Consider the following 27,934-nt stretch of genomic DNA (forward strand, 5'->3'; position numbering starts at 1 on the left):
CTTAGGTTTGGGATTGAAACCAGAAACCCTCAATTTTGGGATTGGAGCCAGAAACCCTCAATTTTTGGATTGAAGCCAGAAACACTCAATTTTGGGATTGAAACCAGAAACCCTCAATTTTGGGATTGAAGCCAGAAACCCTCAGGTTTGGGATTGAAGCGAGAAACCCTCAGGTTTGGGATTTGAAGCCAGAAACCCTCAGGGTTATACTACTTGATTGGGAGAACCTTTCATCTGGAAATCAGTATGAAAGAGACTTTCTTAAGTTGGTGCTCGAAAATTTTTTGTATCAGCATGTATCAGAAGCCACTAGGGGTACTGCTATTTTGGATTTAGTTCTTACTAGTTCTGAGGATCTAGTTGAACATGTTTCGGTGGGGGAAGAGTTTTCTTCCAGTGATCATCGTATCGTCAGATTTCACTGTAACTTTTCCTCGGGTAAGGTTGATAACAAAAGATTGGTTCCTTGTTTTCGGAGAACTAACTTTGATGTTTTGCGAAGAAGGTTAGCGGAAGTTTTCAAAGACCGGTTGGAATCAGTAGGGGTGGTAAGTCAATGGGAAGAATTTAGTACGAAGCTGTCCTCTGTTTTGCACGACGTCATACCCTTTGTTCGAAAAAAGCGTGTTTGTACATCACACCCTCTATGGTTCACGGATAGCGTGCGGAACCTTTATCTTGAAAAGAAAAGAGCATTCAGAGAGTATAAAAGTGGACGAGGTGACCTATCATTGTTTACTGATAAAAGAAGACTGTTCAAGAAAGCGATAAGGGATAGTAAAAAGCAAGTTGAATCTAGGTTGGCAGATAACATTGGCTCTGACCCAAAATCATTTTTTCGATACGTCAATAATGGATGTAAGGGGACAGTTGGCCCCCTCTCGATAGGAGGCTCAAAAGTAGAGAGCAATGTAGGCATGTGTAGTGCTTTCAATGACTTTTTCGCGTCGGTTTTTAATGGAGATAATGATATTCGATATACGGGTGTTGCATGGGGTAATAAAACGCTCAACGATATTCAAGTGGAAGACGTGGAGGTCCTAAATCTTCTAAGAAATGTATGTGCAAGCAAAGCACCAGGACCAGATGATATCTATCCCAGGGTTCTCAGGGAAGGTGCTAATGAATTGTTGGGGCCAGTCCCACAGATATACAGGAGTAGTGTTGCTGAGGGTATCGTCCCGAGAGATTGGAAACTGGCTAACGTTGTTCCGATATTTAAGAAGGGTAGTAGAGAAGTGGTGTCTAATTATCGTCCAGTGAGTTTGACGAGCTCCCTCTCGAAAATTTTGGAAATTATCATCAAAAGGCAGTTTGTGAAGTGGATAGACGAGAATAATGTATTGTCGGATAATCAGCATGGGTTCAGGAAGGGGAAGTCATGTGTAACTAACCTCCTTTGCTTCTATGATTACGTGACTAAGGCTTTGGGTAAGAGCAAAAATGTCGACGTTGTTTACCTTGATTTCCAGAAGGCATTCGATCGGGTCCAACATGGCAAACTCTTGAAGCGTTTACACGAGATTGGAATAGGGGGCAACTTGCTGAATTGGATAGAATCGTGGTTAAGAGATAGGTCGCAACGAGTTATGGTGAACGGGGAATTCTCTGGTTGGACAGACGTCACAAGTGGAGTTCCTCAGGGAAGTGTCCTTGGCCCCATACTTTTTTCACTTTTTATCGATAAACTCGATCAGGGTATCGATGGAATTACTAGCAAATTCGCAGATGATGTGAAGCTAATGGGGGTAATCGGGAATGAAAGCGATAGGGAGTTGCTCCAGACCAACTTAAACAAGATTGCAGCATGCGCAAATGAATGGAGCATGACGTTTAGCGTAGATAAGTGCATGGTCGCTCATTTTGGTTCGAACGACCAACGGTTCTCTTACGAGTTGAATGGTGTCACTATCCCGGATGCAACTAGAGTCACCGATTTGGGAATTCTCATTGACGAGCGACTTAAGTTTTCTGAACATTGTTCAGCGGTTGTCAAAAAATCGAATAGAATGCTTGGTCTCATTTTCAAAAAGGTCTCTTCGCGTTCTCCTAAAGTCATTCTTCCGCTTTTTCGAGGCTTAGTTCGTCCTGGACTGGAGTATGCTGTAAGGTTTTGGAGACCATACCTACAGAGGGACATAGACTTGGTTGAAGGGGTGCAGAGAAGAGCTACGCGTGTCCTTATTGGCACACAGGGCTTGAGTTATGAAGAAAGACTTCATTTTTTGAATATGTTTACATTGGATGAACGCAGGTGTCGAGGAGATATGATCGAAGTGTTCAAAATTTTCAATGAGATGGATAGGATGGACCATGAACTTTTAGTACACCGCCAATCGACTGCTTTTACAAGGGGACACCAGTATCGATTGGTGAGGGACAATGCAAGGTTATGGTGTCGCAGGGAATTTTTCTCCAATAGGGTTGTTAATAAATGGAATAGCTTACCCCCGGAGGTAGTAAATTGTAACACAATTGACACGTTTAAAAAGAAATACGATAAACATGTTGGGGTAAATCGAGAAGCTATCCATTCTTAGAATAAGACAACCATAAGTAATCTTTATGGGCATCGTATAATATTTTATCATGTGTATATATTGTTTGTAATTTGTGTTAATTGCATTTTTAATTGGGTTGCTGTATTTTTGAAACATATGACAACCATATTTTTATGGGCATCTTTTTATCTGCCACCTCGTTGGGCATTTTGCCTGTTGTGGCGTTGTATTTGTATTTGTATTTGTATTTGAATTATCGATTTATTGTTATTTTTCGCGAAGTAAGTAAAAAAGTGTAAAAACTAAAAAATGTCTCAAAACTCAGCTGTACAGCTTATACTTCCCATACATGTAAATATCATATAATGTAATTTTAACAAATTCTACATGTATAGCAATCAATAGATCAAGTTCAAATATTTATACAGAGAATTCAGAAAGAATCACACACACACAACAACTTTTTAAAAATTAAACGCAAAGAACGATCGACTATACTTGAATGTATAGTCGAAATTGCATAGGAGAAAATGTGTCTATATTTTAGATTATGAACAATTAATCACGCTAGTGTGTCGTTTATGAAGCTTATCAAAAACACTGAGAGTTCTCATAAACATGGGAAGGAGGAAACCCCAACATTTTAACCGCTTCGCATTTTCATGAGGCTCCTATGCAGGGTCCTGGTGGGCCCATAAGTTAAAACGGCACTGTAATTACTCAGCATCATTACGATGCGCAAGATAGGCATGTCTTCCTAACTTGCGGTTCTGCTCAGCACATTGTCCACGGGATTCAAATGTAAAAAAAAAAAAGCAAAACGTGTGGGTAGTTTGAAATCTCATAATAATATAACAGTCCTGAAAACTAAATATTGAAAAATATTTATTTATTCGATTATTGGCCATGAAAATTAAAGCACATCCATTAACAAAAATTCAAGAATGTCCCAAGGAAACGGGACATATGGACACTCAATATTGGAGGATCGCAGATAAAATTCTTGTCAGAAGAGGAGTTGCGATTTCAAAATTTAGGAAACACTGTTTTATCGGATTGATTGTGAAATCTTCGTTATAAGCGGAGTTTAAGCACATCATTATATACCCAAGAATTTCTCCCATCGAGATTCTGTATGCGATTTGCAATTTATTATTTGCCCAAGTGACTATAGAATTGCGGCCGCGGAAACGTATGAAATTGCATTACCCACAACGTTGAAATGATAATAAAATACGTTTATACGGAAATCGGTTTTGTTGTTACGATAACTGAATGGAATGTTATAATGGTTGTTCATCCGTTATATGCGATTTTTCCCCATCTCGTTCCTCCTTTTAGCCCATAAGAGTAACAAACATTGCTTTTATACGGCACAGTTGATGTATATCATTTCCCCTCGGAGCGACTGCAATTCTAGTGAAAATATTTGTTCTTTTATGAATGTTTATACCTAAGGGCATTAGATTGATGTTTGAAGGAGGAATTCACGTTAGCATAATTGATCAATAGCTCGTTTATTCTTTACTTTAGTCCTTTTTTTTTGCGCTCATTCGATGAATGTAATATCTAACAAAGGGGTTCTTCTCGGTGCTCATCAGTCATCATACCTTCTACAAACGTTTTCCTTCGGCATAAGTACATTTTCTCCCGTAAAACTTTACGTCGAGATAAGAGCCGCTTAAATTTGTCATAGGGAAGTTTCTGATCAATAACGTTTTACATACCAGTTTTTTTTTTTACTTAATGTTTATTTTTACTTGTTTTCTTTTCCTTTCGATTTACTTACTCGTGGATTTTCTCTTATAAAAAAGAAGATTCATTGAGAGATTTATGATCTTGACTATCAAGGTTCGATGTTTGAGGCTCTTCCTGCTTGTATACGAACATGAATTCCGTGTTCATGCAATTTTGGTTTTTAAATTCAACCAATGGGTTTTCAAATTCCCGACATTTGAGAACCTCTCGGGAATCGCTAAAAGGAAAACATATTTCCCTTGAAATTTTTAGAATTCTTTCTTATTGATTTTTCGTAGTTTATTAATAATAATAAGAATATAAAACATCTCGCTCCAAGAATCCTGAAGTGAGCTGGGAGATTCTTAGTCTATTGATTTGTAGTTATGTTGTGCGGTGTGAAAACTCTCCTAATGGACACCTCCCGTTATTGGACACTTTTCTGATCCTCGGACACGTAGAAAAAATAGGGCTTTAATGCACTTTACTCCCCGTTAACGGACACTCGATAGTGGGCAGTGAAATCATGCAAACTAATTTTTTTCCCAAACTCCAATTCGTCAGTTTGTGGTAACAAACCGACAATTTGTCGTATTCAACTAAGATTATGTTTAATCCCGAGCTCGTGTTGGTAAATATGATAAATCGCCATTAGTTAATTTACTGAACCATCTTCAAAAATTCACCATCTTGGATCACAGTTATTGGGATCCAAGATGGTGAATTCAAATAACATCGGTTTTGTTTGCACATGTCGATACGTGTGCAGAAAGCTACCATTAGAAGACATAACGTTTTCATTTTTTTAATTTATTTTAATTTAGTTCTTATTGCAAAAATGTGACCATTGCTCTTATCGTGTACGGGTAAAATTAATTAACTGTTTTAATGAGGAGAAGGAAGGTTATAAATTTTTCAATATTTATCAGACTTTTTAACTTTATTTGGAAATTATACATAATCGCCAGTAACAGTGACAAATGTGTGGAATTTAATCAAACTTTCTTTATCTAGACCATTGGTCATTGTACATAACATACGGTGTATCTTTTTTACAAACACAGTAACATATACATTTTAGCATTAACATGTACAGGAACCAATTGCAACCGAAACCAATCGTCGTATAAATGTGAAAGTCGTGTAAACGAGGTTTTACTATGTATATCGTACCTGCCCATTAGCGGACATTCCTCGTTGGCAGACAAAATGTTGTCTCATTTGGGACCGTTATCGTGTGGTTCTACTGTAGTTTCATAGACTCAGAATAATATGAGGTCGAATTTCGGGCTCTCCGAGGAAGGAGCCCCGCAGAGCACTTTTTTTTTCTTGTGGGGCCACGAATGTTGTCGAATTGTCACTTAAGACAGAATTGAAGCCGTAGTGATAAGAAGGAGGCACTTCGCTAGGGAGCATCTTTCCAAAGAGTTTTCAGTGGTTGTCAAGAAACTGTGTTACTGTATTTTAACATGTATAAGGAATCCTGTTCGGAAAATTGGGTTCCAAAAATAGGAAGGTTTCCTTATAAATGGATCGTAATATTGAGATAGAAACAAATTATTTATTCCTTGGGATTTACGATGAGAATAACTGATGATTATCATGAACTAGTTGATGTGCTTGATTGTGGTGTATCAGATTAAAGTGATGACGAATTGATTGCTTTCTATGATGAATAAAACACACTCGCCCGCGTTGAAAATTACATTTGAGGAAAAATACCTTGAATTTTTGAATTTTGTTTTCCAAATTTTAAACCCAAAAAATCAGAGGGGGGGTTCCTTAGACACGTTTGAATATGTTTGGTAATACATGACTAAAGTGTCTCGGAAAGCTTACTCGATATTTTGTAAAACTTCTGTTGGGTCTGGGTCATACTCGTAACAGCCGAAGTCCCGCCAACTGCACATTCGTACAATACCAAAACCCTGACAATTTGAAAGATATATATTATAAAATTCAGCCCCATTGATTTCTATAGCAAGATTTGGAAAAATATAGAAAGTGCGGAGATTGAGACAGAATTTTTGCGGTGTCGAAATTTCAGTCACTGAACATATAGAATTCGCTCACGACACATACATATACAGTATGAACTGTTATATCAGGCTAATTGGGACCCTGTATCAGTCAGATTATAGAAAATCCTATTAATCGAATGAAATTCAAACTAATCCGAAATTAATTACATTTTTTTTTACATATTCAATCTGTTAAGTACAGCATAGAAAAAATTTGCATTGCACAAAAAGAAAAATGAATTATTTTTTTAGAGTTAATACGGACCTACGAATAGGAATATGTTCACATACAATTATAGATCGGGGTTTTCCAAACTCTATGCCGCGAAACAATGATATGTGCTGATCGTAGGTGGGCAGGCAACGGAATTCTTTAGAGAAATTCGCTAAAAATGTAAATAATTCAAAATATTATATCATTTCATAAGAAAAAATTTGGTTTCGTTTCGGATATTTTAATTTTCTGTTCATTATGAAAGTAATAAACTATTTTGACTGGGTAAATCATAAAAACTGGTTTTTTTTTCAAATCTCAATTCCAGTGTGCCACAACTGTGGATCCAAATGCACGGCGAGGTAAGAAAGTCGTCCCAGGATGATGCCACTCTTCGCTATACATAGGAAGGCTATTAACAGCGGGCTGATACGAGGATAAATTTAAAAAACTAATAGAAAATCCGACACTGCCTTTGCGGGTGAATCGAACTTCTCACTTGCTGGGTGATAGCCACAGGGGCCACTAGACTAAAACGGCAACGAGTATCTCAATCTTTCCTTAGAGCTCGTGTGCACGGAACGGGACCGTCCCACTTCCGTACGGATAGCCGAGAGTGACGTCATCTTCGCGTAAGTCGCCATCTGGCGGCAGTGTCAGCAATTGTTAGCTTTGGCGTGAATTAGGTCCGACCGTCCATCTACGTCCCGTTCAGAACACACACGAGCTCTAACGAAAGAAAGAAATATTCGTTGATTTTGTAGTCTGGTGCACTCACCCGGAAAGTGAGAGGACGTGGGTTCGATTTCCCGCAAAGGCAGTTGAATTATCTCTCCTCCCTGTGAATATAGCTTCGAACCAGCCAGCTGTTAGAAACCTTGGTAGAGATAAGAAAGGCTGAACAATTATGTTATAGATTATTGCATCGGTAAACGAAACCCGGTCAACGTGCCGATGTGACGCTTTCGAAAAAAATGATGTTCGCTAAACAGTTAAAAAAATCCTATTTAATGATAAATTAAAACAAAGGACATATAGTTGTAGGGGACATATACTAGGGGATTAAGCAACCTAGTTTCTGTTTCCTTTCTACTGAGCCATTTACGGTTGTTGAGGTACTATAGTAACCCACGCGGGCGTTAGTGATATCCCCCGACACTCTATCTTCATAGGTTAAGGCCCGGGTGCCATCAAGAGCACGCGTGGCTCTTCTCTGCACGCCCTCGACTAAGTAAAATTCTGTAAGTATGCGCTCCAAAATCTGGCGGTATACTCCACTCCATGTGACCCTTAAAATTGAAAGGATCAGTTTAGGAAAACGGGAAGAGACCTTTTAGTGGACGAAACCGATCATTCTATTCGATTTTTTTGACCAACCTCAGTCATGTGATCATAGAAGGAAAGAGGTTTGCTTCCACGTGGCTTCCACTTTCTGAACCAATACTGATTATCCGACAATACACTCGTCTAGCCACTTCACAGATTCCCTTTTGATAGAAATTTCCTAAATTTTCGAGAAGTAGCTCGCCAAATTCACCGGACTATAATTGGACACGGCTTTTCAACTACCCTTTTTAAATATCGGAATCACATTAGCAAGCTTCCAATCCCTTGGGTTGGTACCTTCTGTAACACTATTTCTGTAAATCGCTGTGCGACTGGCGTCAACAGTTCATTAGCACATTCCCCTGAGGACGCTGGGATTGATATCATCTGTCCTGATGCTTTGTTTGCACATACATTTTTAGAAGAATAACTCATAGAAGAATTATTCTGCAACGAGATAACATAACATATCCAGTCAGTCAAATGAATTACAAACTGATTCGAATACCAAATCCTTTCAAGTGTATAATAGGCAATACTGAATCGATGATAAGCGACAACACATACATAAGCTAACACCCGATATAAGGTGGGCAACGCCTCTACCGAGAGAATTCGAGAAAACAGTACATGTTCATCGGATTTCACTGGCCTTGATCAGAGAAAATTCTCTTTATCTGCGTGAATGATTCGGTACAAAGAGGGGGGAAATAAAACAATTCAAGCATGCGTGACCAAAAGCTGGACGTTCGAATGATAGAGAATGACCACTCTTCTAGAAAATCGATGTATGTGAGCCGAACAGAATCTCGAAAGCATAGTATAGTCACAATGTTAATGATAACATTCGGGGAATCACTTTGAATTCTCGTCCAACGGACCTTAATTCACCAATCACTATAAAAGCACTCGGTATTCAAGTTGCAACAGTTCTATTATTTCGAACAGTTATTTGAGGATTATGTCAGCCTCACTTGAAACTGAATTTTATTGATTTAACGAGATAAAATAACGACCTTTGAAATTCGTATAAAATGATTGAACACGAAAGATATATCCCAAGTATTTATTATCAAAGTTCGTGCTTTCGTGGAAAACCACTTAACTCCAAAACTTTTTTTTATGAAAGTTTTTTTCCCCTGGCAAACGGGGAGTCGATGGGATCTTGAGGAGTGCCTGGAGCACCTTCTTGACACTCATGAGACCCCATCATTCATATTTTAGACTTGAAGGATCGTGGAGCGTTATGAAAATGTCTTACGAACATGGATGTTAAGGCATATGCAATGTACAGAGTGTTCATAAAATAACTTCACTGATATATGAGCCCCGGATGTCGCAAAAATCAAAGTATTTGGATGAAATTCGAGATGTACAGTTTGGATAATATCGAACGCACCATAATTGTAAAAAATTATGCAGAAAAAAATTTTCTATTTCAGAATCCGGCGGATATTATGGGAGTTATAATGTTTAGTAATTTTGTGACGTGTCAGTTTTGTAATGGTCAGTTATGTGCCGCTAATTGAAAATGAAGTGAAATATGCAATCCCATTTACAGAAAAAAAGCTAAGTTCAGTTTCTTATTCTTATTTTTTCACGATCGACCTTATTCCTTTTTGTGAAGTTGTTGATCTTCTTGTTACTTGCTATCTTCGCCCCCACTACATTGGCAAATGTATCACCAGATATGTAGGTGTTAGCTAAACTAGATCTATCGGAAAAATTGTTTTCCAAAAATAAACATTTTTTTTTTTTTGCCAAAATGCGTAAATTTCTTCCTTTCGCTGTTATGTCAATTTTTTTTGAGGGAAAGGGCAATGAAAAGAAACTACTTTGCACAACTTTAGCTTTCTTGATTGCTCTCAGCGTTATAGCATTGCTATCGGTTTAAAAACGCCAATTTACACTTTTCGTGCACGTTCGGTGAATTTGGCAGGATTAGGAAATGGCGCCATCAATTTTTGATGCGTTATAACTCTATAATTGTTGGTGAAATCAAAAATTCAAAACACATTATCATATTAGTCTTTTCACAAAGTATCACGTGTGTAATTATTTGGCTGTTGATAGTATCCACCCTGTAGGTGTTTCAGAGTATGAGCTGAAGAATGCGAAGAAGAAGAAAAACCAAACCCTATAGCACTTAAGCCACATCCGCAACGAAACAAATTCGAAAAATTTGGAAAGCAACACCCAGTCTTTTGCGCATTGCAAAAACATCATCCATTCATAAAAGAACAACATAAACGGCGTTTGGAACGGCACCTGCAGCATCATAAATGCAGGCGCAGGACGCGGACAAAGAAAGATCTCACCATGGGGTTGGTGCACTAGATGCTCGGTCGGGTTGTAATATCCTTTCGTTGTTTTGCGTCCAGTGCCCCGTTTTTTTTTGATACGCTGATCGCTTCGAAAATTTCAAGTGAGCGTTGCCATTCAATTTTTTTTCGAAAATTTTAAGTGTGTGTTGCCATTAAGTGAGTGTTAATTTTCAAAAAATTCGAATGGCGAATTTTTTGAAATTTTTCGTTGTGGCCGTAACAGCGCTTTCTAGGGTTTCGTTTCTCTTTTTTATTCTCGAGCACTTACACTGAAACACGTCTCGAATTTCACCCAAATTTGTTGATTTTCGCTGCCGCTAGGGGCTCGTATATCAGCAAAGTTTTTTTTATGAACAACCTGCAATTCGTATAGGGTCATTTAAAAGTAAGTTCGATATCTAATTTTATATAGCGATAAATATACGATAAATCCATTTCTTCAAGAATACGAAGTATCACAATATTGAGAAAAATAGCTTTCCGAAATATTTACGGTAAAAAAAGTAAAGAATTAACAAATCGATGATTTTATTTCAAATTTATGATTCCATACACACACAAAAAGTAATTATTGCCGATTTTCTTTTTTTGGAAAATAATTGCTGACTTTTTTGTTTCGAAAAATAATGACTGGCTAATTTATTATAAAAACAATTGCTGACTTTCCTTCATAATAAGACCTATAGTTGGATATTTTATTATAAATGCAATCGGAATTTTCTCAAGATAAAACTTCTTGGAAATTTTACAATATGCACGTGTCGGCTATTGTTCGACGATTTTTTTTTCAAACCGAGCACAACTCAGGTCTATCGCCATAGGCAATTTACTACCTAGTGAGTTGTATAAGTGTGTGTGTACCTAACAGTCTGAGTGCGTGTCTAGTGTTGTGTGTGATTTTTCAGCGCTGCCATCTATATCTCAGAAGTGAAGTGAGTGATGTGTGGTGACTGAATATTTGTAGGACTGTTGCTCCCTGTGACAAGACTTTTTTAACGGGGAGATCGGCTCACATTTGCGCCTGGAAGTTGGGAACCACAGAAAACCAACTTCAGCCGACCACCACTGTGGTGACGGTGGGGCTCGAACCCGGGTCCCCGCGATGTGAGTCCGTCACTATGACCACTCGACCATCACAGCGGCTGTTTGACGATTGTTGGCCGTGTTACAATTTAAAAAAATATATAGATCCCCCCCCTCTCCAACAGTATTTGTGTTTAAAAAAATACTCATAAACTATTATCATTGGCTATTTTATAATTTGTGAAAAAAAAGTCAATTAATAAATATTAATAAACCATTGTGCTGGTCATTTACAAAACAAAGTCATCGATGACGGAAAAAAAGTTGTGGAAACGACTTTTGAAGATTACAATGAAAAATTTCATAATTGTGGAAGAAATAGATAATGAACGACTGTTGTTGATTTTGTTTTGAAAAAAGGTGATTTTTCATGAACAAATAACGGAGAATAATTGTTGAACATTTTATGAAACAAAGTCATTATTACAAGATGTACAGAAGACTGGATGTTGTGAAGATATTTATTATTTTAGATGTTCATTTTTTAAGGAAGGAAAAAACTCATTTCTGCCTCTACCGGGAGTCGAACCCGGGTCCCTCGATTGCCGGACGAGTGCTCTGACCACTAAGCTACAGAGGAGATAGAGATTTTCCTTCGCTAGAGCGTATATGTGCCGAACGGAACCGTGCAATGGACGGTGAACCGATCAGCTACTAGCTCATGGACGACGAGCCACCAGATGGCTATATATATGACATGAATGTCGCTCTCCACTTGTTAATACAAGATATACAGAAGACTGGATGTTGTGAAGATATTTATTATTTTAGATGTTCATTTTTTAAGGAAGGAAAAAACTCATCTCTGCCTCTACCGGGAGTCGAACCCGGGTCCCTCGATTGCCGGACGAGTGGTCAGAGAACTCGTGACATTCATGTCATAAAGTCATTATTGATGAATGTGTAATCTAATTCAATAGTTCTTAATTTGCTTGGAGAGATTTCTTGCATCAAAACTTTTCAATATTGCATGTTACTGATCTAATTTAGAAATATACTTTGAGTTTAAAAACAGAATATATATATATAACTATAGGGTTTGCATCTTAAATACCAAACACACAGTTAAAGGGAGGCAATATATTGTATGGAGTCGGACCTCGGTGTAGCGTCTACGACGCGGGAACAAAAATAACTTCTTAAGCGGGTGACTTTAATAACGAGTTGGCCCGATTACCAAGTACGTCAAAATTCACCAACTCACTCAAAAGTAATAGATTTGATCTATATCTGTCAGTACTTTTTCTGCATATATATATGTTACGTGGAATGCGATAAATCCGGTTATTATGCATAATCACCAAGAACTTTGGTAAGTTTAATGAGTTTCCCTAAATTAATCACTTTTACCGGCATTATGCATATCACCCACAAGCGACGTTGATAACTTTAATAAGTACTAAAAAATTATCAGTTTTGCCGGTGATTATACATAACTCCAAGCGTTGCATCGCTGATGAACGTGATAAATTGTACTGTATGATATACTGCACATGATAATCCATACATGTCTTCTATCATTATATCCGGGTATGATCGTAAAGTTTGTTATCATTATATCGGAGTCCGACTACATTCATCACATGTACTAGACTTATTTGTATTTTTTTTCATATGTATCAAATTCACCAATTACACTATGGTATCATGCATCATAATCACAGACAAACGCGATAAATTTCAAGTATTTATCAAATTTACCTAGAGTGATTGGGATATTTTCGTCGTGGGGTAAAAAAGTGATAAATTTATCAAACTTACCAAGACGATTGGTAAGTATATGCATAATGACCAGTTATTAAGCATAATAATCGATTTAGCACAATCGGCGTGACATATACAATCTAACTTTCATCTGAAATGAGATTTCTCACATATATCAACTAAATAACTCATGTCACATGTATAAAATTACGAAATAAAGACACCAAACTAGATATCGCACGTAAAATCGCAGATATAAAGTCCTTAACTGAATAAAAACTAGAGGAAAAAACAACTACTCACCTGGTGACAGTAGAACCAAACATACTCCAAGAAGTCCTGGAAAAATTATTAATAGTTTGTTCTTCATGATTTTTCACCGAAAATGAATGTCGGATAAACAAAAACAATTATTCAAATTCGTCCAAGTTTCCGTCGGTCATGTTTATATTCTCTTTGAAAGAAAAAAAAAATCCACAAAACTTTTTATCGATGTAGAAATAATGTTAGCACATGTCAATGTCTTCTTTCAATGTGAAATATGTAATTTGGCACTTTTCACTCTAATGTAAGAAAGAAACCCCTCCACACTGTTTAATATTCCAGTTTGACGGTCGCACGACTTCTCACGGTGCTCTCTCTCTCTCTCTCTCCAAAGGGAGCGCGACAAATATATAAAGCCGCCGCTCGTTTCGGAATCGTTCCCGGCCCGAAAAGTTGGGAGTTGCGGCTGTTTTTCACGAAGCTGTTGCCCCCTGTGTGTTTGCTTCCTTGTTGACACTCAGTCACTGCGTGTGTGCCCGCTCAAAGAGAAGAAGAGTTCGCTTCTTCCCCCACCAACACGGAACGCAACTCATGCGACGCATGCGCAACAACGTTTTCGCGCCGAGCGTTTTTCATACGCATTCAAATAGTAATATAACAAGAATAAAAGTTATTTATGCTGATATACGTATCAAATTTTCCGTTGGATTCGTGGCAATATGTAGGTGTGAAAATAAAATGTGCATTCGACGCTGCTTAATAGAATCACGGATAATGCTGTCATTCGGTATTGAGTCACTTTCGCAAAGAACGGAACGGACCAATATGGTATGGGAGAAACATTTTTAGATTTTGGATAATGTTATCGTTCTGGTATTGTTATTATTATTGCACAGAAAGAAACGGACGAATATCATACCATGGTAAAAAAATTCTTGGAACTTCGGGTATTTTTATCACTTTTGCAAACAACGGACCTGAACAATATCAAAGCATGGGAAAAAAATTCGTGAGGAAGAAAGAAGTTGATGGATTTCACCAATACCTGTTTACCATTCGTCACGTTCGACTAGACAGGATGTATGATCACCGTACTTGAAAACGGGACTTTTTACAGACGTAGTTACCATTCAATTATTATTATCTGAATTTTCAAGCCCCGATGTGATCACATTAAGTAGCGTGGACTATAATGGAAGACGACGCATGCGCATGATGCTGTTCATACAGTGGTAAATTACATCTGTTAAAGCGGCAACCCTCCCAGACCCCCGAGCATTACTCCTATGGAATTTTCAAATTATTTTTTGAATTTTTGATACTTATGCATTAAAAGCATAAAATTTCAGCAACCGTTAAATCTTTATTATTTTTTTTTTTTCAAATTCCCAATTTTTTTAAAACTGTTTTATAAGGAAATAATTTTTTTCGACCGAATTTTTTCTGCCAAAATAGATGATGCAGGACATATTCATCTCCACATACAATTTTTCCCAGAATTTTATCGCTAAATTTAATGTAATAAATCCAATATTTCCTAGAAGTGCATTCTCCTGAAAGTTATCTTAGAAACCGCCTGAAAGTTCCACTTCAAGTGCTGCCCTCTTACAAAAGCCCCAAAATTCATATTCACTACCTTTCTAACTCGATACTTACAAAATCCTTCAAGTCAGGGCTAAACACTCTGAGGTAAAAATTAAAACTTCTACAGTAAGAAAAGCAACCCACGCATTTGTGTCACCGGGGACGGAAAGGGTTAAATAAGTTTCTGTAAAAAACGAAAAAATAGACATTTTACTTTTTGTATCCCCCAACATCCTCCAACCATATTTATATATGTTGGTGCAACTTTTCTATTAATATTTTAATAACTTAATAAACAATTGACACGCACATACACATCCTCATAATTTTCTTCAATGTTTTCCATACACAAGTGAACCTAGAAATACATCAGCTGTCTCTGGTTATGAGGATGAAGTCTACATTTACTAGATCTTTTATATTTCTTTTGATCAAGAACTTTATGAATTTTCCAAATGGCAATGACATTTTTTTTACCATGTTACTATAATATAAATGAAGCTTTTAAGAGACGAAAAATAGAATTTTTAGATTTGGTGATTCACATCAGTGATTAAAAAAAAAATCGAGTCATTTAAATCTTCATACCCTGCCCTGTTCTGATGCCCCTACTGACGAATGCAGCCTTCTTCATATCCTTCCCAAACCTTCTTAGGGAACATTGCATCCAAATGCACCCGATCACCAAATAAACGTAATTAGGAACGCAGACGGAAAAAAAGTCATTGGTGAGATAAAGGAATAGCAATGTCCAGTATGTACGCAATTCAAGGGAATACGTAGAGAATTTATTCTCTCAACCAAGCGTTGAACCATTTCTAATATTTCAAGTTAATTTTGCATGATATCGGCTCAAGAAACACCATCAATGTTCGAAAGCATGGAAAAAAAATGCACAACGTCACTCCATCAAAAAGTCTTGAAAAGAACATATTTAAGATTTCAAAAGGATTAAAAGCTAAAAAAAAGGAGTTGCATATTATATGTTATAATATTTCTCCTCACCGAATAGAGTAAAACCAATATATTGCATGGACTAACTTTCAGAAGCCCTTGTCATAAACAGCGAAAAACATTTCACGAACTTTTACTCAACACCGAAACAGCTGTGATAAGTCAACAAGAACGTTAGGTGTACCACAATATAAAATCTCTACAAGGGTATCAAAGATGTTTGGCATGCCGTTCGTAAAAAGCTTGAAATATGAATGGAATCAAACGAGAAAAGACGATAGATCACGTTTTCGTTGCAAATTGCGGCTGAAGTACATCTCAGATGGAAAAATATTCAATGTCTCGTATTGAGCAAAATGAGCTCCACTTATGGCGGTTTGACATTAGTAGAAATTTATTCTACGGAGCTTTAAATTCTAGATAACACTGTGTGATACCTGGATAATAATGATATTCCATATAATAGATGTGCTTGTGGGGTTTCAACGTTGCCTTCAAGCAATTGATGACTGTCCATAAAATTTTGAATCGCAGTCTAACTCGGTTATAACGACATCTAAGTGTCCTTGAAATTTCGCCGTTATAGCCAAGGTCTACGTTTTCAAAGAAATTTTAAATACGAAAAATACGCTCAAATTCAATAGAATGCGAACATGAAGTTATTTCACTATGATTAGGATGACCATATTTTATTAAGAAAAAAATCGGAAAATTGGGATCGTGAACACAGAGAGAGATTTTCCTCATCTCGTTCCACAGGGATACATCATTACATCATCGTAATTATGACTATAATTATCATAATTACCTTTTGTCATATCAATAAGTTCATTTCATAAATTTGTGAAACATATAATGTTTTTGGCGAATTACATTTCAATGTATTGCAACTCTTGTAGTAGCCCCTCTATTTCCTGCCGATGGCGATTTTTCGAAAAATTATAGAGATGGTTCGCAACTTTACCTACGTTTATCATACCGTTGATATTTTTTGGTTATAATTAGCACCTTTACTTACATTTGGCATTTTTGGTGATAATTGGCAGTGCCCATGTGCGTCTCTATTCCCCGTATATTTATGAAGGACATATGGTAAGCTCACGATCGCAACAAGTGAAAATTTTACTCTGTCATTGGGGCCGGTATCCATTTTAGCACGCCTCTACCCATTAGTTTGGAACAGAAAAAGAGCGTTTTAGTGTTTTTCCTGGTTCAGCGCTTGGGGCAACATATGCTGCTGCCCTTCCCCTAGTTGTGGCCCTGGGATTACTAAGTTTTTACTCTGACACTTTTCTGGTGGGCCGGATGGAATCTCTTGACGGGCTGAGGTTGCGCGCACTGCTATAACACAACAACGATAGATGCATTTATAATTATTATGCCGAGGGGAGCTCGGAAGAAAAGTTTCTGGGTCCACTGGAAATCCGACCTCGGCCCTATGTAAAACGAAGTGATTGCATCTTCTTTTCTTACTTCACGCACAGGAGTGTGACGCGTAGAAATAGAGACACTGCAGACTCCCTTAACCATTTTACGATCAAGGACGCTATATATCGTCCAAACGCCAGTGGAATGAACATAAACAAGTTATCCGTATTATTTTCTCTCACTTCCTCATCGCGAAACTTTGTTGTAACCCTGCGTATATTTTTCTCCCTATTCTTTTTTTCTATACTCTGATAGTGACTTTTTTCCACGTCTTTCTGCTATATATATAAGAGTGAAACAGAACAGATAGAGCGATGGTGAAAAGAGAAATGTACTTTGTACTTACTCTATTATATTTTTATCTATAATACTGTTTTACTATTTAATTTGTCTTTTTTCCTTTATTTCTCTTCTTCTCTTTTTACTCTTCTCCTTCTTTTCTTTTTTCTAACGTGCGGCATTAAAAATCGGCGATTTGTTGCCGATAGCTTGTGAGCGAAGGGATAAATTTCAGCATATGGGCCCTGGTGGCAGCAATACACAAAGATATATATTTTTCGGAGCCTAAAATAAAACCTACTGTCATGTCTACAGGTTAAATCCCGAGGGAAAGGAAAATTATTTCTTCAGTGAAACTGAGGTGGCCACCTATGGATGGCACCATTTGAATATCCCTTCGCCGGAATTCTCCACTGTACTCAAGACAAGGACGGGAGTATAACATGAGTCTTTTTATAGTGAGAGATTCCTGACTCAACTCGATTAGTAGTAAATTGCTGTTTGATGATATGACCGCAGTTGGATGCGGTTGAAAGAAAACCCATAGTTAGGACATAAAAAAGTCAAATAAGGGGGGAAAGATCTTGGTAAAGGCTTGGCAAATCTACAAATATGTACAAACATGCCAGAACCATTATGTTATACGCTAGCGTTGGGCATGCCGTTGAAAAATTTCTACATGTCGAAAGATACATTAGTCCAGCCCTGGCCTCGTTCCTGAACGAGTGGAGAAGTCCCACATAACATAATGGGATGTGGGGGGGGGCACGATAGGAAAGTATGGTAATAGTAGCCATGGGGGAAGAAAAGCTAAGAAACACTGATAGAAATTATTGAAGTTATAGCCAAGTTGACCTTGCCTTCCAACCAAGGCCATTACAACTGATCTAATTAAAGTATTACAAAATGTTGCAATGATCAAAGTCGGCATTCATATTATATTCCTATTTAACAAAAGATTCGTCGTCATCTTGACTGAATAATCAGATCGAATCCTGTAAGATAGGTAGTTGCGTAGCTGTTAATCGATCAATGGACCCGGAGAACACTCTGTACAGCAGTTTTCATAACAATCACCGTTTTGCGTATTCGAAATGATCACCGAACCAGTAACTTCAATCCGATGTCTATGTTAGGCATTGAGAAGATTTCCCGCTGATGTAGAGATTTGTGCGCTTACACTAGCAGCCAATCTGCATTACACAGATTCCCCAATCACTTACACAATTCGAAATGATTTAAACACCTCTGAACTTAATGATTCCAGGATGGTCGACATAACTTAACTCAGAGGTTCTCAGATTTTCATCTTCTTTCTCCATTTTGGCATCGTTTTCTCTTAAACTAAAACCAACAGGGATGGTGCATTGTTCGGAAACTCTCTAAAAACAATAACTATCCTTGATGCCGATTCTGGAACATGGCTACGCTATCACTACAACTGAAACACTCGTGCGCTTCGTCCATATTTCTCTTTGAAACTTCTAACGAACGAGAACATGTGGAGAGTTTTACTGATTTCTATCACAATATAACGCGTGCAAGATTCCTCGAAAGAATTGGTTATATTTCTGGAGAATTTCTGGAGAAGATGGATACAAGGAAGAAATTTTATATCTACCCCCCCCCCTCCACGGTGAGACAAGATCTCGGTCTTTCGTTTGCCAGACGAGTGCTCTACCAACTAAACTATGGTAATGGATAAAATATGGGGAACAGAGATGAATTTTCTTTCTTGTAATCATCATCTCTAAAAATATAACCAGTCTCTCGAGGAATCTTGTATTAACAAGTGGAAAGGGCATTTCTAAATAAATATTAAACATACATATAATGTGTAGCCTACATTAAAATTTTAAGAAAAAAAATGATTACAATAGCCCAAATTTGAATTTTGTTTTGTCTTTTGGCTCAAGAAAGAAGGAATGATCTCGTTACCAGTTCCACAAACTGGGTTTTTGGCTTCCCGTTGGCAGCTAAAATGTTACCGTATATTAGATGGCTTAGTAACTGTCAATGACAGATGCAATGAAGAGAAACTACTCAAGAAATTTGCAAGTTTATGTCTGTGTATATGATAATCAACTTCTCCATATATGGAATGTTCAAAAGCTGGATACCTGAAATCCTAGTTTATTGTCTGGTAAAATTATGTTGAAGATTGATGTGTGTCACTAGTATTATTGTACGGCCGCTGTGGTGGTCGAGTGGTCATAGTGACGTTTCGCTAGGCTCGAAACCCCACTGTCACCACAGCTGTGATCCGCTAAACTTGGATTTCTGTAGTTCTCAATATCAAGGCGATAAAATGAGCCGATCTCCTCTTTAAAATCTCTCGCCACAGAGAGCAGCAGGCTTAAAACGTACAATTATTTTATTATTACACTCTCCATTCGCACTTGAAAAAAATGACGGCAAGTGGGAACACTACATAAAGGCAGGTGTCCGCTGAGGTGGTCGAGTGGTCATAGTGACGGACTCGCATCGCGCGGACCCGGGTTCGATCCCCACCGTCACCACGGTGGTTGTCGGCTGAAGTTGGTTTTGTGTGGTTCCCAAATTCAAGGCGCAAATGTGAGCCGATCTCCGCGGTAAAAATTCTCGCCACAGACAGCAACAGTCCTACAAACAGTACACATATTCAGTCATTACACTTCACTCACTTCACTTCTGAAATATAGATGGCAGCACTAAAAAATCATGCACAACACTAGCTACGCACTCAGACTGTTAGGTACACATACTTACATTTCCGGCACAATTCACTAGGTAGTGAATTGCCCATGGCGATAGACCTGAGTTGTGCTCGGCTTGAAAAAAAAACGCTAGATATAACAAGAATTACACTGAAACAAACTTCATTTTAATTTCACAACACGTACACGCACGCTTCAACATGTACCAATTCGTTATGAGTTTAGGAGTTTATAGGAGTCAGTGCGAGCTGCATGTACGGTTAAGTAGTAGTAGTGTCATCGTGCGTTAAATTTTTAATAATTCAAAATTTTTCATCCTGACCAAACGAGGATCAAAAGCTTGTTTGCACAAAAAAAAATTGGTTCACGGAAATTGATAAACAATTGGAGAATAGCGTGTGTGTGCGAATCTTCTCATGAGAAGACGAAAACTCAAATCTAAGAAAGGTCCATACTCCAAAAACTTGCAGAGGCTACGGACATGTACGAAAAATTAAGGCTGTTGAAGCTGAAAAATCGAATATAAAGTATATATATTTCATCTACTAGATCTACTCGAAGATTGTGTGCGATGTTTAAGGTTGTAAAGAAAACAAATTAAAATTGCAAATTTATGTATTGAATAGTTTCCGTGATTGCGTTTTATACAAACACACGTTGCAATAACGAAGAAACTGGGACAGCAAGGGATACATTCATGTTCATAAACTTTTGCAATTACGGTATCGATAATTTTTGCTCTTTCGTGAAAGGAATGTTATCCTATATTGCTCTATTAGATATTGGATAATTCTAATGTTTTTACTGTAATCCCTTGAGCATCGAATCCCCGAAGTTCGACTGCATGTCGTTTCCGAAGACACAAACCTGCATATATTTACCTGTACATCTATCTATATACATAAAATTTATTTTCTGCGAGTGTGCACGTGTGTGTGTTCTCTATAGGAATCCAATTTTGGATCGATCGCCACCAAATTTTGAGTATATACCGAACACGGATTCAAAGATATGCTACTATAAAAGTTCGTCAGAGTAGGGCAAACGTCCGAAATGGAGAAAAAAAGACCGTCGGGCAACAATGATTCCTGGGCCTCAACAACCAATTTCGGTACGTTTACTTTGGTTACCGTGGTTCCCTAGCAATGTGTTTCAGACATGCATATGCCTTTGCAATGGCTCTGGCCACTTTTCAATATTCTCAGTAATTGAAGAAAACTCAGGCAAGCCTCGGGTATTCTATAGCTAGTTATAAATATTCCCAAGTGAGCTGCACATCAATGCCGGTGATAGGAGAGTTTTGTTCAATTAAATGATTCCGAATGCATTTTATTTGAATAACATGAATAAGAGAGATATTCTTAAACCTGGTTCTAGTCTGTGCTTTCATTTTTTATTTCTTTCAAACTGAACAAAGTTCCGGTCTAACGCCACTAATTTGCTATCCTATGAGTTTTGCCGGAAGTGTAAAACAGTGTATCTGTGCAAGAAGTCCGAGTGCTTATCTTGCGTTAATCTTGCATAATCCTGGTCTAATATGTTATGGATTAGTGAAAGTTATACAGGGTGTCCTGTAAGTGACAACACGATCTTTGTCTCATCAACCCTCCGTCGTACAGGTATGATTCCGAATCATAAAATGCTGAACAGGCGTTCAAAAATTACCCTGTATCAGTTTTGAGAGTGCAAATGTGTAAAAAAATAAAGAAAAATCTAAAGTTTTATACAATCCCCTCTGTGCTCTAACTTCCAATAAGAAAGTTGTTGTCCTGTCTCGTCTGATACCAATAAAATAATTCCACGTTTCTATGTGCAATATTTGAATTTGAAAAACGGAGGAAATTCGGGAAAGAACAGCGTTAAATGAGGGTAAAACGGTTTTACTGGCATTTAACGCTGTTCTTTGCAAAATTTACTCCGTTCTTCGAATTTTATTATCTCAGTGAACATTGCATTTAAAAACATGATGTTATTTTGGTTGGGATCAGGTGAGACAGGGCAACAACTGTCTAATTGGAATTATGTTTTCTATATGGAATGGTTAGAACAAAGGGCAAACGTATAAAAATTTAGATTTTGTATTTTGTTACACACGGTATTTTCATTCTGAAAACTCGTACAGGGTAAGTTTTGTAAACGTGTTGAGAGCATTTTGTAAATTGGAATCATACCTCTACGACGGATGGTTGATGAAATAAAGGCCGTGCTAACACTTACACCACACCCTGTATATCGGTTGTATTTCAGGAATTAGACGATATATTGACACGATTTTATATCATATCCATGTATTTACTCAAGTGATATTTATTTTTCTATAAAATTTGAAGTACCGTGCATATAATAGCAAACATGCATATGAATATGTGTAAAAACATACATATTTACATAAGTAAATTAGTGTACATATTTATTTTGTGCACACCCTGAATTTATTTGCAATGTAGAGTAAACGATATGGAAGATCAAATATACCTTTACAAAATAATACTTAAATGCCACCAACGAAAACGTCAAATACACGGAAAAATCCAACATGTCTAATGCATTTCGACTTCTTTAGAAGAAAAATTTAACTAATATCACACTGATCTCTCATTTATGTTTGGCTCTAAAACTTAACAAATGGTTGATCAAAAGAAGTTGTTGATAATTCAGCGGAAAAAAAGAGGAAAAATACGTCTGTTCACATCAAATGCAGTAGTCGGAATGAATATGAGAGCTTGCATACAATTTTAATGCAAAGTTAATTAAATCCACCCGATTTGCTCGCGACTGCTGGTCATCTTTCGTTTCCGTCCGAACGTGAAAACGAACTCCATCTCCTCCCTCTCTCTACTCTTCATCTCATTTCTCGATTAGCATTGTTATATAAAATTTTCCATGGTCAATTCAACATAGATACTTCTGGTATCTTAGCCAAACCATCCTACATCTCTCGAAAACTCGACAATTCCCTTAAAATAAAAATAATTCTTGCTTCCACTTGACTGTTTTAAATACAGCTTCTTTCCTCATAACATTGGTGAATGGAACAAACTCCCAAGCTCTATTGTCGAATCCTCCACTATCACTAGCTTTTTGTCCAATGCCAAAGAATATATTTGTCATTTTCAATCGTATCCTCTTGTACAGGCCCCAGGGCCAAAAATATTGTATAAATAAATGAATAAATAAAGTTCCAATTGGTTGCTTGCGAGATGGAATATTTGTTTGGTTTATTGAAATTTTCTCAAAATATCCGATTTTAATGAACCTGAGCTTAGTCTAGGTTCATTATGAGCAAATGGCATTGAATTTTGCCAACCCAAGTGGGATTTTTGGTCAACTTGATAGGAGTTATATTTTACCTCTGAAGACGGCACCTATAAATGTGTAATTAGGGTTTTTTCCCGTTGGTGACTTCTGAGTACAAGTAAACAATAATGCAATTTATTTACTTTTTAATGTGAAGAAAAATTGCTCAATGACAAAAACACGAGAAAAATCCATTCTCCTTCGGATAGATGGATTCCTTCACATCTTGTCTTTCTTCTCATATAAGAGCATAAATGCAACACCTCAACTGACGAATAAATGCCAACAGGACGTATCTAAAAAAAGCAAAAATACGTATCTGTCACACAAACTCTTCACAAAGTTTCTATCCTTTCATTCTTTTGACATGTTCCTTATTTTTTTTTTTTTTTTTGTACGAGAGTCTGAGCCCCCTTTCTTTTTGTTCCTTCTGTTTCCTCTTTATTTCGTTGGACGCGCTCTGTGGGTCCTATCCCGGGTTACGTACTCCTGCTCTTCCTCTCCTGGAGATGCCAATGCCTGGAATACGAAATGAATCTGCACAGAGTGGATGTATAGAGAGAGGAACCTCGGTAGAGTTCTCTTTTCCCTCCCCTCCCAGTTTTGGATTCAAGTGGATTTGGTAGGGTGACAAATTACGTGAAGTCTCTGCTGGTAGGAAATCCCGGTTTTCCTATTTTATCACCGGGCTGTACGCTTCAAGCTTTACGATGATTCAGTCTGTAGAAAACGGAATCTGGGTATGTGTGTGGGTTGGGTATGCACAGAGTATGGTCTGAGTGAAAGAAAGCAAAAAAAAAAAAAAAAAAGAACTAGAAAATACTATAGAGAGCCCCACGCATTTCAATACGCTCTTTCCTTTTCTTTCGTGCTGGAATTCCATCGTCGACGGTCGGAAAACGTGGGTAAAAAAGATAGGAGAGAGTGTGTGTGTGTGGGCCACGGAGGCTCCGATTGTGAAATTAAATTTGCGATTTCACTTGAAACAGGTCCTTTATCTGAAGATACGGGAAAAAAAATGACAGAAGTTTCACGGGAAAAAGGAAAAGTACGCGGATTTCTGATTCAGCAACTTTTTTCTATTTGTTTTTGTTTCTTAATCACTTGCGAAACTTTTAATTTCGATTTTTTTTCCCTTCTTTCTTCTGAATACTTATGATTAGAGCTCGGATTACATGTAAAAATGTGCAAATATGCACATAAAAATGCCTAAATATGTTAAATATGTGCACAAAAATACCAAAATATGCACATAAAAATGCCTAAATATGTTAAATATGTGCACAAAAATACCAAAATATGCACATAAAAATGCCTAAATATGCACATGAAAATGCCCAAATATTCGCTTAAAAATGCCTGAATATGCTCCCAAAAATACTCAAATATGCACTAAAGGGAGGTTGTGCATGATCTCGGCTTCTCATGCTTTCCTACAGGAGAAATCTCCTTCTTTCAAGGAATGTTTAAAAATTTCGTATTCACTTTAGGCACTGAAGTGTTTTTTTTTCAAATGCTATGGATACATTTGCAATTATTTACATACAATGCATTTATAGGATTTTAAGTGTTGGTTATTTTCTTCTCAAATTATAACTTCAACATAACAGCATAACATTTAATAAAAACGTGCAACTTTTTTTCAAAAATCACCAAAATTTAACCATATTTTGTGCCATAAATGTTTTTAAAAGGATTTTAATAAAAAAAAAATCCTCGTACTAAAGTGTATATAACGCCACAGTAATGAGAGGCATACAAAGTTTCAAGATATTTGAATTATTGGTGCTCGAAAAAGTGTTTCTTATCTAACGAAAAAACAATTTTTAGAAGATTTTAGTGTAAAACATTAGCATTTAAAATGCCTACCAGCAGTTTATATTGAAGTATTTTTAAAATATTTCTATAGTACAGAGCAAAACAAAAATTGAATGCAGTTAGACACAAAAAAATTCATGGTATTTGAAATACGAAAAATTCGAAGATGTGTTTTTCTGGAAAACGCGTGCACCAACTCCCTCAGAAATACCCAAATATGCACTTAGAAATGTCAAAATATGTACCGAAAATGAGAAAATATGCGTTAAAAATACCATGCGAAAAACCAGATAAATTTTCAATTTCAATTTTATGTTATTAAATGGCAATTACATACTCAAAAATATCATTACCCAAGAGTCATATTGGCTGCCAGGGGTGTCACGACCCCTGAAGTCCAATTTTCAAACATGACTTCAGAAAATACTTCATTCAATCGCAAATAAAATACTAAAAATTTCGTGTCAATCGGTTAATTTGTTCTTTCATAATAAAAGAAAGAAATAATGAATTATAATGTAAACGTATACAAGAAAAAACACTTTGAACGCGATTTTCTCAGAATGCAGTTTCTGAGTTCATCCGCACGATTAAAAAAAAACTACTGCTCCGAAAATTCTGAAATTTTGTAGAAATGTTTATTCGACATGTGTTAGTAAAATGGAAGTCGGATTTAGCAATTGACAGGTGGGAAGTATTTTTAAAAAAATGTTGAATTTAGATTTTTGAAATTTATATATTTTCTCAAACTTTAAAAATTCATTAAATTCTAACGAAACGTCTGATATTCAAGTTCGAGGTTCATTTTACTAACACATGTCGAATAAACACTTCTACAAAATTTCAGAATTTTCGGAGTAGTAGTTTTTTTTTTAATCGTGCGGATGAGCTCAGAAACTGCATTCTGAGAAAATCGCGTTCAAAGTGTTTTTTCTTGTATACGTTTACACTATAATTCATTATTTCTTTCTTTTATTATGAAAGAACAAATTAACCGATTGACACGAAATTTTTAGTATTTTATTTGAGATTGAATGAAGTATTTTTTGAAGTCGTGTTTGAAAATTCGACTCCAGGGGCATGACACCCCTTGGTAGATTAATAAGTTTTCCAGTTACAATACTATGTATAAATACATTTCAATATCATATGTTATGTGAAGATATTCTTTAAGCTTTCTTTTGAAGTGAGGCAGATGAATAATTATTTGCATGTCATATGGTATTTTAAACTGAAAAACCTTTGTACCCTCCATATAATGTACTGGTACAATATTGCACAACGAATGTTTTCAAGATTTTTCCCATGCACAGGGCTCCAGGCAGCCGGTAGAGATGATTCTTATTTTTTTTCATACTATAAATTCACTATAGAAATTCTCGAAAGGGGCCACGGGGGACAAACAAAAGATCACAGCCTAGGGGACCTACTTGGTAATGCGATAATACGGGGAGTCATTACCTTACCATATATCATGCTTTCAACTGAGGAAAAAAATAATTATGCGGCTAGTCAGCTGAGAAAATCAAGATTTTTGAGTAATATGCACACTCAAAATTGAAATCTTGGGAAAAGTTAATTTCTGCCAGAAATTATAAAATTTTATAGCTCTACTTATGAATATCATTGATGTTTTCAATTAAATGGATTCATTTAGTACACTATATGATTGGCATCGAAAAGTTGTCTAACGTATATATTCCATATTGCTCGAGATTTGATGACTCCACATTTTTTCATTCGACACATGCAATATCGCAAATTTCTCAAACGTATTATAATTTCAACCTCGTCAGTGGACTGCCAAGTGAAAATTAAGCCAGAAATCACAAGAGCTCAAAAAAAGTAGTCAAACCTCTCATTAAAGTAACAAAACATCAAGATTAGTGATAACAAGTCTTTTTGTCAAAAAATTTCAGAAAAAAAAATGTTACGTACTAAACAAAGGTTCATTGCAAAAATAGATACAAGAGACTGAATAGACAGTGTTTCAATGAGTTTCATTAAAAAAAATAATTTATGTTGATTTATTCCTATTGCGGTGAAAATGACCGTTTCCATCATTCTAGGTTGCATGAAATTCCTGTCGTTCTAGTGAAAAGCATTAAAAAGAAGACTTGCATTCCTATTTAAATTCAGTTTTAAAAATATAGTTTGATGAAATATGAACCTTTCTATTTAAAAAAAAGAGTGCTACTTGCAAAATTAAGGGTAGAAAATATATCTTTGAAAAAATTGACATTAACAATTTGTTGTGAAAACGCATCAAAACAGTCGAAAACAGGTGAATTCCTTCTTCCAACTATCCCGACCTCAAGTTTCCACTAAGTATTTATTTTTATTGTTTGCAAGTTTTTCCCCAGAAATAAATTGATATGGAAATTTTTCAAATAACTAAAACAATGTTCAAGTTCTTTGATAAAAAATTCTAATAATATTTTTATATACAAAAATGTTATTTTAAATTGCAGGAATATCAATTCAGAAAAGCATCGTTGATATCATAAATGTGTTTTGCACAAACCGAAACCCTTATATGAAACTAATTTAAATGTAAACTACTGTTTAAAAATCTTTGAAAAATTCGGAAACAGTCATTTTAAAAATAGGAGAAAAAATAAATTACCTATTAAACTGTCATAAATGTGCAACAGAATAAGCGTAAAACTATCTTAAATTTGATTGCAATTTCATTCAATGTTTT

At 36.5% G+C, this 27,934-nt stretch overlaps 1 protein-coding gene across 1 annotated transcript in view; it reads right to left on the reverse strand.

Moving 5' to 3' along the window:
* Window positions 1-13,739, reverse strand: part of LOC149071752 (lachesin-like) — a 293,838-nt gene extending 280,099 nt beyond the window's left edge. The window contains exon 1 of the mRNA XM_089247860.1: window positions 13,214-13,739. Coding sequence (XP_089103986.1) covers window positions 13,214-13,280 — 67 coding nt within the window. The 5' untranslated portion in view covers window positions 13,281-13,739. The remainder of the gene's footprint in view (window positions 1-13,213) is intronic.
* Window positions 13,740-27,934: the final 14,195 nt, after the last annotated feature.

This window comes from Pholcus phalangioides, unplaced genomic scaffold (genome assembly GCF_987345545.1).
Source record: "Pholcus phalangioides strain wild (caught in Gottingen) unplaced genomic scaffold, Ppha-v1.0 ptg000018l_1, whole genome shotgun sequence".
Taxonomy (NCBI): Eukaryota; Metazoa; Arthropoda; class Arachnida; order Araneae; family Pholcidae; genus Pholcus; species Pholcus phalangioides.